The sequence below is a fragment of the Cibotium barometz genome, chromosome 41, assembly GCF_041138505.1.
Source record: "Cibotium barometz isolate CiBa-2024 chromosome 41, ASM4113850v1, whole genome shotgun sequence".
In the NCBI taxonomy this organism is placed as follows: domain Eukaryota; kingdom Viridiplantae; phylum Streptophyta; class Polypodiopsida; order Cyatheales; family Cibotiaceae; genus Cibotium; species Cibotium barometz.
In genome coordinates this window covers 435,851-447,776 of record NC_141086.1, presented here as the reverse complement: position 1 = coordinate 447,776, position 11,926 = coordinate 435,851, and the positions used below count along the sequence as shown (strand labels likewise).

The 11,926-nt window shown below is 45.6% G+C and overlaps 2 protein-coding genes across 2 annotated transcripts; both read left to right on the top strand.

Moving 5' to 3' along the window:
• Nucleotides 1–871: 871 nt before the first annotated feature.
• Nucleotides 872–6,635, top strand: LOC147614579 (uncharacterized). Its single transcript, XM_086779861.1, has 2 exons — nt 872–1,270; nt 6,172–6,635. The coding sequence occupies exons 1-2, from the start codon at nt 1,012–1,014 to the stop codon at nt 6,489–6,491; spliced, it is 579 nt and encodes a 192-aa protein (XP_086635987.1). The 5' UTR covers nt 872–1,011; the 3' UTR covers nt 6,492–6,635.
• A 165-nt stretch (nt 6,636–6,800) lies between these two features.
• Nucleotides 6,801–11,415, top strand: LOC147614578 (TMV resistance protein N-like). Its single transcript, XM_086779860.1, has 4 exons — nt 6,801–7,574; nt 7,666–8,770; nt 9,251–9,481; nt 9,737–11,415. Exons 1-4 carry the CDS (start codon nt 7,351–7,353, stop codon nt 11,195–11,197), a joined length of 3,021 nt encoding a protein of 1,006 aa, XP_086635986.1. The 5' UTR covers nt 6,801–7,350; the 3' UTR covers nt 11,198–11,415.
• The last annotated feature ends 511 nt before the right edge of the window (nt 11,416–11,926 follow it).

Here is an 11,926-nt window from a genome sequence, read left to right as displayed (position 1 = left end):
AATTATTTCAAGCAAAATCATCAGATACCTTAAAGATTTTCTTATTTAAAGAAGAACGCATAGAGACAAAAACAAAGAATCTTAAAGAAAACACAACAAAAAATGTAGTATATAAGGAAATCTTGGATATGGCAAGATAGTGAATAAAAAGGTAAAAGTAACAATATATAAAAATAAAAACGTATAAACAATAAATTTATTATTTGTTAAACCTCATATTAACCTTGCTTTTAAATCTCAAATCAGGAATGATGGGAAAACAATTCTCCATTACAAAACAAACTCAAGGTGCTTCAATAGAGGGTAAGCATTTTAATTTTAGAATATACATGAAAATTAAATTAATAAAGCTTTTTACGTAGATTCGTATTCTTGGAGTGCTCTCCAATATCAGCAAACTTAATTGGAAAGCTACTAAAATATGCAAGAAAATACGGGTTTTAAAAAACCATAAATACGTTAAAAATATTAATAATAAAAAAGTTTACTTAAAATATTTATTTAATCTATTTTGCAGATATCTACCAAATAAGGAGGAAAGAATTTATGCAAAAGTAAAAATTTTCCTCAGAGACAGTTCACTGTGCAGTAAAAAGTAAAAAGTAAAAGGAAAAAGAATTTATGCAAAAGTAAAGATTTTGGAGGGCCTGGCGTAACGGGGAAGGGGAGTGCTGCGGGACGATTCAGGGTTCACAGGCTGTCGCACATTAGAATTGAAGGCGAGTAGGACTGTGTGCAAAGTGCAGGTAGCAGCAAAATATTAATAAGAACGAGAGGAGCATGATCAAATATGAGCAGGTACAGAGTCGCCGCTTCGTCGCTCGTCAAGGAAAGAACTGACATGTTGCAGCAACACACCGAGCGACAGGCTTTGACAGGGTCAAATCAGGTCTTGGACCTGTGGCATCAGGCTTTGGATGCCGTCCCCAAGGAGTTCAGGTCGCGTGAGATCATGGACCTGGATTCGGGCGTTGGTCCCGGTGGCGCAGGACATGCCCCCTCTTTTCCATCATGCTTCAAGATCCCAATTTTCTTCATCATGCATTGGCGGACGCGGAAGCAGAGCGCAATTTTCTCAGAGAAAGAGTGGCCTGCTTGGAGCGACATGCGGCCGCGCAGATCTCCCCATCTCATACTGCAGAAGCATCACACCGAGATGAGGCGAATCGCCAAGTCCATCCCCGCGGAGGTGCCATGCAATCCCCGCCCGCTCTGCAATCACCAGATGGCACTCCAATGGCTGGAACTACTCCACTCGGAGATCATCAAGGTAACTCTTATGCCAATATCAAGCTTTTTCTTCCCTCTGATGGCCTTAAGAAGTTAGAGCAGGAATACTCTGCCAGGGCGGTGGTGGGTCTATTGTTCGGCCCCCGTCCCCCCCTGGAAACCCTAAAGTCTTGGGTAAGACAGTCCTGGGGCCCATTGGGGGTAGAAATCTCCACTGCACATGTCCTCCCCAACAATTATTATCTGTTCCTCCTCAAGACCCTAGAGATGGCCCTAAAAGTTCTGGGGGCAGGCCAATGGCTCATCCGTAACAACCCCCTGTGCCTTTCCAGATGGTCCCCAAGCTTCTCGACTGAAGGGCCGAAACCGACCCTTTACCTTGTATGGGTAGAGTTCCCTCACCTCCCCATGCAATACTACCCCTTCCTCCACAAGGTAGCTGAACCCCTTGGGAAAATCCTGGGTAGACGACCTTAGCAGGACTTTAATCCAAGATGGCACCCCCAAATCCTGGTGGAGATGGACTTGGAGGGGCCGTTCCCAGCCAACATCGAGATATACAGAGATGACGGGATTACCCTAATTCATGCTGTGGTGTACAAACACCTTCCGAACGCATGCTTCCACTGTGGTCTTCAAGGTCATGCCATCAAGGTCTGCCCAGCCAAACACCCACAGAAACAGTCTGCCCAGCCAAACACCCGCAGAAACAGTCTGCGCCCATCCAGACCGCAGCCAAAAGTGGGACGGGCCCCCTCCAAAAAAAGGAAGAGTTCATCCCTGTCACTGCCAAGAACAAGAAACGGGGAGATCCCCCCAAAAAAATGCAAGGAAGGAAAGGGAACAGATTCGCACCACTGCTAAATTTCCCTGAGTCGGAGGTCGCTGAGACGACCGAATCATCTGCGTCCTCCTACCATCAAGCCCAACCTAGCATCGACATAAACAGGCTGGAGAAGGAAGTTGACTCAATGGATGCCAAGGATTCGACCCCGACCAAGGATAAAGGCAAAGGGAAAAAAGTAGATGAAGAGACTCATCTCATCTCCTCTACCCCGGCGCCGATGGAATGTCAAAAAGATAACAAGAGGAGCAGAGATCAGGTGGCAAAATCCCCGGCGGGTACTCCTCAGTTAGAGAGGCACTCTACCAAAACTGGTAAGAAATGAAAATAGTTTCTCTGAACGTAAAGGGACTCACCGACCCTCTAAAAGCCTTGGCGGTGAAAAGATGGCTGCACAGTATGCATCAAGATGCAGACATAATATGTCTGCAAGAAATTAAAGCCCAAGAGGCGACTCTCATGCAGAGGCTAAAAAGCATTGACTCAAGCCGTTTCTGGATTGCTACATCTCATCCTACAGGATCTGGGGGCTCAGCCTTGGGCATAGCGGAGAAAATGAAGAAGGACATCTTACAGATCATCTCTGAGCCCTGCAACACCCACTGGCTAGAGGGGTTAAATTGGGGGGACCCAATCCCATTAATGTCATTGCCATCTACGCTGCAAGCAATGCAGCGAACCGGGCGAACATTTGGCAATCCCTGCAGGAAGTGGAAGGTCCATGCGTGCTAATCGGAGACTTTAATATGGTAGAACAGGTGGAGGATAGATTCAAAGGCCTAGGACAAACCATTAAAGGCCAGGAGAAGGAGCAATGGTCGCAGCTGAAGGCCATTCACTCTCTGCTAGATATTGGTGAACAAGGCAAATTTACTTGTTTGGCAGAACTATGGAAAAGGTTCACTTACTAGAAAAGCTAGATTAGATAGATGCTATATTTCCTCCGAAGTAGGAAATAGGTTCCTGAGGTGCAAAGCGAATGTGGATAGCTCTACATGTCTGTCGGACCACTACCCATTGGTTGTGCTGCTAGATGAGAAGGATAACAAGATTAGAAGTAGCTGGTTCCATACCGACCCAAAGCTATTTGACCTACCCTGCGTGCAGACCCAAATCAAACATATCTGGGAAGAAGCTTTCAAGGGGAACCCCCCCCCCCCCGCTAGAGCATGGTCGGCAGCTGTCAAGCAAACTCAAAGAATGCTAATAGACACCAGGAAGGAAGTCTCCATCATCAGGAGGAAGAGAAGAGAACACACGTATGACAAGCTGAAAGTGCTGGAAGAGTGTGTAAACCCCTCCCCGAGCCAGAGGGAACAGGTACTGCAACTCAGACACGCCCTCCACAAAGAAGAACTGATTGAAGGAGAGCACCTTAAACTGTTCTTCATGGGTAAATAAAGTGGATAGACCCGTGAAAGAAATGTTCAAGCTGCTTAAGAAGAAGAACATGCAGGACTTTATTCCCCCCCTGAGAAAACCGAATGGCTCTATTGCAATATCCGAGCAGGAAAATCTGGAGATAGCCCATCAATACTTTAGCCAAATATTCAGCCTCCCTGGAAGTGTCTCCCCAGCCAAATGGCAGGCTCAACAAGAAATTAAAAGAATTTGGAAACCATCGGTCCCGTTGCATTTGGCTGACAGCCTGGAGGCTGTCCTCTCTACTGATGAACTGAGCAAAGCCATTGACACATTGAAGAATCACAAAAGTCCGGGGTTGGACGGCCTACCAGCTGAATTCTTCAAGATCTTTAAATCAAGCCTTCTAACCCCGCTCAAGCTCATTTGGGATGAAGCCCTGCATTTCCAAGCTCTGCCCCTAACTATTAATACAGGAGTATGAAACTTATTCACAAAAGGGGGGACAAAGAGGAGCTAGGCAACTGGAGACCGATAACAATGCTTAATACAGCTTACAAGGTATTTTCAAAAGCGCTGGCTCTTAGGCTCACCAAACACCTAGGCAACTGGAGACCGATAACAATGCTTAATACAGCTTACAAGGTATTTTCAAAAGCGCTGGCTCTTAGGCTCACCAAACACCTGCATAACTGGGTGAGACAGGAACAGAAGGGTTTCATAAAAGGGCGTTACATCCTTGATGCCATAATCAGCCTATGGGAGGGCATAGAATTTGCAAAGGAATCAGAGCAGGACTACTGCTTCATTAAAATCGACTTTGACAAAGCTTACGATCGTCTAGAATGGGATTACCTCAGGCTGACCCTCCAATGCACTTGGTTCAAAGAGAATTTTATCAGACAGATCCTAACGCTCTTTGGGAATGCCCGGGCAAAAGTGTCAATCAATGGTGAACTCTCAAGGCCCCTTTGTCTCAACAGATCGATCAGACAAGGCTGCCCATTAGCCCCCCTTCTATACGCTATAGCCACAGACGGGCTGTCCTGGCTTGTTGAAGATAGAATCAGGCTAAAGAGAATGGAAGGGATACAACTCCCCAACTCCCACAGACAGATGTGCCTACAGCTCTTCGCCGATGATACCAATGCCCTGTGGTGGCCAATAAGGAGGCTTCTTTAAAAGAGTTTTGGCTTTGCCTGCAACTCTTCTGCACAGCGTCAGGATCTCTGATCAATCACCAAAAAACGGGTATCAGGTCCAAGGGGCTCCCCACCCCCGAGTGGATTGTGAAGCAAGGATGTCAACTCATCCAAGATGGGGAGATCTTCAGATTACTAGGTATACCGATGGGGTTCAAGGTCTCAATGCACCAGAGGTGGGAATGGGTAATGTCCAAGCTGTCCGCCAAACTCAACAGATGGGAGAACACCATCCTATCGTTCGCTCGAAGAATCCTTGCAATCAATCACTATATTATCCCGGCTACCCTTTTCTTCTTGGCATGCTGGAGACCCCCAGATCAGGCACTCAAGTCTATACAACAGATTTGCAGCACCTTTCTCTGGTCGGGACATCCCATGGGAAAGAAAATCCCCAAAGTTCAATGGCCATACTGCACTCTGGCTAAAGAGAAAGGGGGCCTTGGAATTCATGACATCTCTGAACTGGCTGACAGGCTGGCCAGTAAATGGATCATCAGAGGATTCTTCTCCCTAGAGCAAGATTGGGCGAAGCTTATCACAAGACATCTGCACAGATTCAAACTACTAGGAAAGGCAAAATGGACCAATCTTCCTACGGTAACTATCTTCTTCAGCCCTCATCCGATCAGAGCAGTGGGCAGTGCACTAACGCTATCCTTATGGAAAGCGTGGAACAGGTTTAAAGGTAAGCTCCGCCCTAACCCCCGTCAACATAGGGATGCAGGTCTCAGACAGAATGACTCTGTATGGTGGCCCTGGCTGGAAATCCCTAGAGTTACTGAAGAAAATCTTCACCAAGCCCTGAAACTGCACAAAAAGGGTATCCGAACCTGGGCGGATTTGTGGGACAAAGGGAAACAGGACTGGGCATCCAGGGAGGAAATCAGGACCCGATTTAAGCTGAATAGAGTGGATATAGGGCTGATTGAGCAGAGAATGGCGGAATGGGATGTGGACATCACTTGGAAGATTGGTATCTTTACCCCTATCCACCCGAAGGCGATCGTGTGGGCGACGGGAAAAAACCTGCTCCCCATCCCTAAAGACATTGTTAGCCCCCCGCTGCATGTCAAGCTTAATGCCAAGTGGGAGGTGCTCCTCGACAGACGCCAATGGACCTTCAAGTTCAAATGTCTGTGGTCCCCTATAATCCAACCCAAAAAGGCATGCCTCTTGTGGTTAATCTTGCACAGGGGGCTATGGACACAGGAGAGAGCTTGCAAAATAGGGAAAGGATCTGGCCTTTGCCCACGGTGCAAAAGGGAGGGGGAGTCCCTACTACACCTATTTCTCCAATGCAGATTTAATAACCCTATCCTATCAATCCTCAACAAACTCATTGAATGCATCCACCCGAGACCCCTCTCGTGGAAACAACTCCTTTTAGGGGATTCCATTGGATGCTCAAACCCCCTCTGGAACTGTATTAGAGCAGAGTTTTTATGGTTTATTTGGTGTGCCAGGAATGCCGTGTTATTTCAATCATCCCCTCCAGTACTAACAATGCTGCAACATGAACTGTTTCTACAGATGAAGAATGCAAACTCTGCAAGGAAGAAGGAGCTCCACAAAAGAAGAGACTTCCTCAAGAAAAGCAAACACGCATGCAACAACATGGACATGCTGCACAAGACGGGGACAGCATCCTCTATGTCAGGTGGGATGAAGAGTTGGAACATGACATCCATGATATCCGTGAGAAGGACAGAATACTCACTGAGCACCTGCTGGAAATCACCGATATTTACAATAAGGTGGATGACGATGAGAACGCTGTACACCCCAACAGGCCCCCGAGAGCTTGCATCTGTTCTGTATACCCATGTGTGCATGCCCTTGTAATCATGTAACCCCTAGATCAGTATGGTTCTTTTTGAAAGGGCACAACCCGTATCTGCTATGTAATCGTCAGTCCCTTTTCTTTTTCTAATACAAAATCCCTGCTTAAAAAAAAAAAAGTAAAGATTTTCCCCAAAGCCACAAAGACAGTTCACTGTGCAGTAAGAATTTATGCAAAAGTAAAAATAATTGAATCCTGTGGATATTGCTGGCACACAGTTCACTGTGCAGTGAGTGCGCACACAAAATAATATTTAGCTGTTCACACACACATCCATGAAAAAAAGCTGTCAGGAAAGCAACAGCACTGGGACATCGTGCTTGACTCGCAGAAATTACCTGGAAGGATGACTCGAACAAATTACCTGGAAGGAGCCGGCTGAAACTATTGCGGCGAAGTTTTAAAAGCCTGTCTCCTCTAATGGAGACGAGAGGCCTCTCACTGACATAGCGCTAAGAGAGAGAGAGAGAGAGAGAGAGAGAGAGAGAGAGAGAGAAGCAGAGGAAGAGAAACGTAGTGGGGGGGGAGAGAGAGAGAGAGAGAGAGAGAGAGAGAGAGATGGATGTTCGACGCTCCCCGAGCACAGAAGCTACTCCGCCCGCAGCTCTTGCTCATCAGCCTTTGCACTTGTCTAGCGGCACGCATGCGGTGTTTATCAGCCATCGTGGGATTCGCGTGAAGCGTGGATTTGCAAATATGCTTTACTATTTCCTGAAAAGCCGTGGGATCAAAGCATTTCTGGACATGGAGGAGCTCCCTGAAGGAGACAATGTTCGCCCTTTCATGCTGGAAGCTGCCCGAAAAGCAATCATTCAAGTGCCCATCTTTATAAGCAATTACGCAGAGTCTAGGTGGTGTCTGGAGTAGAGATGCTGAAGAGCACCAAGAGCTCTAGTAAAGCCAAGCTATTTCCGGTCTTCTATGACGACGTGAAGCCAGAAGACCTAAGAAACAAGAATGACGGGCTGTTTGCAAAAGCTATCAAGGACCATCGAAGACGAGGCAAGCACAGCGAAAGCACGATCAAGGGGTGGGAAGATGCTCTGTGTGATGCCTCATGGCTCGAGGGCTTCCGCCTGGAGACCTTTAACAAGTACGAAACTTTTGTTTTGCAACCGTTTTTTGTAGAGTTAATCTTCTCACTTATATCACTAATCTATGCGATATTATCAAATTATGTGCAGATTTGAAGGACGGTTGCTGGAAGCTCTCGTAGAGAAGATAGCACAGGAGATGCAAAGCAGGATTCCCGTGGAGGATGACCTCAAAGCAGTTGGTTTGGATAAGAGGGTGCATGATGTGGGCGAGCTGTTTCGTTTGAAAGAAAAGGGAAGTGTGTACTTTGTGCTGCTTTGGGGCATGGGTGGCATTGGCAAGACCACTCTTGCTCGCGCTATTTACTGGAGACTTCGAAAGGAGTTTCAAGCAGCAAGCTTTGTGGAAAATTGTCAGGATAAGACTCTGAGTCAATTACAGAATCAGCTGCTCGAAGATTTGCTGCATGAAAAGAAGTTCCAAGGGGACGCTGCAGGAAAGAAGAAAGCGTGTTTAAAAGCTGGATTAAGGGAGAAGGAGGTCTTGATCATATTGGATGATCCAAAGAACTTTGAATCCATCGAGGAAATCATAGATCTGACATTCCTTCAACCGGGAAGTCGAATGCTTGTAACATCCAGGAACCAAACAGTATTTCCTCACGGCAATGATTTCTCTGATGTCTTCAGCGGTGAACGCTACGAGGTACAAGGCATGGACCGTGATGAGTCCTTGCGACTTTTGTGTCTGAATGCTTTCAAGAAGCCTTCGCCAGATCTAGGTTTTGAAAAGCTAGCAGAGAAAGTAAGCAAAGCATGCGCTGGTCTTCCCCTTTCGCTGGAGGTGCTTGGTAAGCATCTTGGGGTGAGGAAGGAAAAGAGATTCTGGGAAGAAGCAATCAAGACTCTAAGTAGAAGCGCTGCTTCGTACGAACGGATAGAGACTTGTTTGAAGGTTAGCTATGAGGCTCTTAGTAAGCATGAGCAGGAAATGTTTCTAGATGTGGCTTGCTTCTTGATTGGTGCAGACAGGCAGAGTGCCGAATACTTTTGGAAAAGCGATGATTTGGTAGAGGGTTCGATAAGTGGTCTAGAGAGCTTGGTAGATCTCTGTCTAGTGAAGGTGGATGAAAATGGGTGCTTGACAATGCACGATCACTTGAGGGATTTGGGGAGAGGCATTGTCAAACAGTCAGGCAAGTGGAGTAGGGTGTGGGATGATACCATTTTGACGCAAGTGCTGCGAAGTAACCAGGTGCGTTATCCACTTCTCTATTTACTTCTCTGTTTTCAGCACACATTTATGTTTGCAAACAATGCCGTAGGAAGCAAAGGCAACACAAAAACGAAAGACTACCAAGATTCAAATTGGCTGTTGTGAGTGTCCAGAAAGCAACTTGTTATACTGTTCATCCTTAACTTTTTACTCTTTGATTGGTCGCTTTTCCTTTTTTCCATCTTTGCACTTGCACTTGTTGTTTTGAAGGTTGTTTCTGGTGTGGAGGGTGGGTGGCTCTCCCAGTATTTCCATTTCAGTTGCTCTACACTAGATCTTACAATGTTTGTGCAATATCCATATATTTAACGGGTGCCTCGGTTATGCAGTCGATGGGAACTACATTAGTGAATGTAGATCTGTACCAAGCATCTGCATTATGCTCCTCCAATGCCAGTACTACCGTACATGAGCGATAAAACACGATCCATGCAATGATGGTTTGGTTTGTGGTTGCAGGGTCTTGATCAAATCCGTGGGCTTGCCACTTCCCAGAAAAACTTGAATGCGAGTTTTCTCTCCCAAATGCGATCTTTACGATTGCTTTTTCTGCATGGAACATATCTGGAGGGTGATGATGAGGGGCTAAAAGCATTGGAAATAAGGTGGTTGAGATGTGCTCCTTCTAAAGAATTATTAGGCCTGGAGTTTCTTACTGTGCTGGAATTCGGGTCCACTATGTACTTTGAGGTATATATTCATTATTTTTATTTTTTAATGTTCGAGTTGATCTGCAAACGTTTGTAATTTCATGAGATCTGACTTTAAAAAGTGAACTTTAACTCTACAAGAGAATTCAATTTAAAAAATCCCTGATTGCACAGTGAATATGAAGCTCCCATCTTCCCTTGAGCAGCTGAAAATTTGACAATACTTGCAGATGTTAGAAGACTTTGGTCTTCTAAAAGTTTACATGTTCTGAACTTTGATTCATGTACTTTACAGATGAAACTTCCTTCTTCTTTTGGCCAGCTGAAAAATCTAAAGAGGCTTGACATGGATGAGTGCTCTGAGCTGCTGCAGAAGCTTCCAGAAGATTTTGGGTCTCTTGAAAGCCTAGAAGTGTTTTATGCAAGGGGCTCAGCAATCACGAAGCTTCCTTCTTCCTTCGGGCAGCTGAAAAAGCTACGGGAGCTTATCATGGATGAGTGCTCTAAGCTGGAGGAGCTACCAGAAGATTTTGGGTCTCTTGAAAGTCTAGAAGTGTTTTATGCAGGGGGCTCAGCAACTACGAAGCTTCCTTCTTCCTTCGGGCAGCTAAAAAAGCTACGGGAGCTTAACATGGATAGGTGCTCTAAGCTAGAGGAGCTACCGGAAGATTTTGGGTCTCTTAAAAGCCTGGAAGAGTTTGATACAAGGGGCTCAGCAATCACGAAGCTTCCTTCTTCCTTCGGGCAGCTGAAAAAGCTACGGAAGCTTAACATGGATGAGTGCTCTAAGCTGGAGGAGCTACCGGAAGATTTTGGGTCTCTTGAAAGCCTAGAAGAGTTTGATACAAGGGGCTCAGCAATCACGAAGCTTCCTTCTTCCTTCGGGCAGCTGAAAAAGCTACGGAAGCTTAACATGGATGAGTGCTCTAAGCTGGAGGAGCTACCGGAAGATTTTGGGTCTCTTGATACAAGTGGCTCAGCAATCACGAAGCTTCCTTCTTCCTTCGGGCAGCTGAAAAAGCTGCGGGAGCTTGATATGGGTGAGTGCTCAGAGTTTGATGCAAGGGGCTCAGCAATCACGAAGCTTCCTTCTTCCTTCGGGCAGCTGAAAAAGCTACGGGAGCTTAAGATGTGGAGGTGCTCTAAGCTGGAGGAGCTACCGGAAGATTTTGGGTCTCTTGAAAGCCTAGAAGTGTTTTATGCAAGTGGCTCAGCAATCACGAAGCTTCCTTCTTCCTTCGGGCAGCTGAAAAAGCTACGGGAGCTTAAGATGTGGAGGTGCTCTAAGCTGGAGGAGCTACCGGAAGATTTTGGGTCTCTTGAAAGCCTAGAAGTGTTTTATGCAAGTGGCTCAGCAATCACAAAGCTTCCTTCTTCCTTCGGGCAGCTGAAAAAGCTACGAGAGCTTAAGATGTGGAGGTGCTCTAAGCTGGAGGAGCTACCGGAAGATTTTGGGTCTCTTGAAAGCCTAGAAGAGTTTGATGCAAGTGGCTCAGCAATCACGAAGCTTCCTTCGTCCTTCGGGCAGCTGAAAAAGCTACGGGAGCTTGACATGGCTGAGTGCTCTAAGCTGGAGGAGCTACCGGAAGATTTTGGGTCTCTTGAAAGCCTAGAAGAGTTTGATGCAAGGGGCTCAGCAATCACGAAGCTTCCTTCTTCCTTCGGGCAGCTGAAAAAGCTACGGAAGCTTGGCATGGATGAGTGCTCTAAGCTGGAGGAGCTACCAGAAGATTTTGGGTCTCTCTTGAAAGCCTAGAAAAGTTTGATGCAAGTGGCTCAGCAATCACGAAGCTTCGGGAGCTGGAGGGTCTATTGGAAAGATTTTGGGTCTCTTGAAAGTCTAGAAAAGTTTTATGCACGGGGCTCAGCAATCATGAAGCTTCCTTCTTCCTACGGGCAGCACCTAAAAATATTTGCATAGAAAATTTTGTTGAGTTTTTGTTCTTTATTATGAAAATATTTATGTTTGACAAATTTATGTGATAAATTTTTACTAGATGTTATTGTGGATTTTATTTAGAGTATTTTTTTTTTCAATGCCACACCTAGCGGTGCTTATAGCAATGTTTATAAATATCGTTGAGCGGTGCTTATAACGATGAAAGGTAAAACACCACTAAAACTTCAATAAAAAGCATTGTTAATCCCTCATCTTGTTATAGTGAATATTATCACTCGTTGATTCCAAGCTAAGCAACAAGCAGATAAGCTAGTTAGGAAGCATGGCCAAAGAAGAAAAGTTAAGAAGATTGGGAATGGAGATCACCAAGTGAGCATTTAGAATGGCTTTGATTTAGTTAGTGAAAACCGCTTCAATTGAATCTAGTTATGAGGATCCAATTCTCAAAGTTCAAAATATCAAACCAATAAGAAAAGTGATGTGCATATTACTTCCAAGGGGATGAGAAATACCCAAATGTTGAAACAAAGAGTGAGAGATTGGAATTGGGCAGGGCCTTGTCGTTCTTTGGAATGAGATCATCTC

Coding starts and splice junctions, on each gene's coding strand:
- LOC147614579 (XM_086779861.1), top strand. CDS start 1,012: ATGCTTCAAGATCCCAATTTTCTTCATCATGCATTGGCGGACGCGGAA. Junction 1,271..6,171: donor TCCACTCGGAGATCATCAAG/GTAACTCTTATG, acceptor CTGTTTCTACAG/ATGAAGAATGCAAACTCTGC.
- LOC147614578 (XM_086779860.1), top strand. CDS start 7,351: ATGCTGAAGAGCACCAAGAGCTCTAGTAAAGCCAAGCTATTTCCGGTC. Junction 7,575..7,665: donor CGCCTGGAGACCTTTAACAA/GTACGAAACTTT, acceptor AATTATGTGCAG/ATTTGAAGGACGGTTGCTGG. Junction 8,771..9,250: donor AAGTGCTGCGAAGTAACCAG/GTGCGTTATCCA, acceptor TTGTGGTTGCAG/GGTCTTGATCAAATCCGTGG.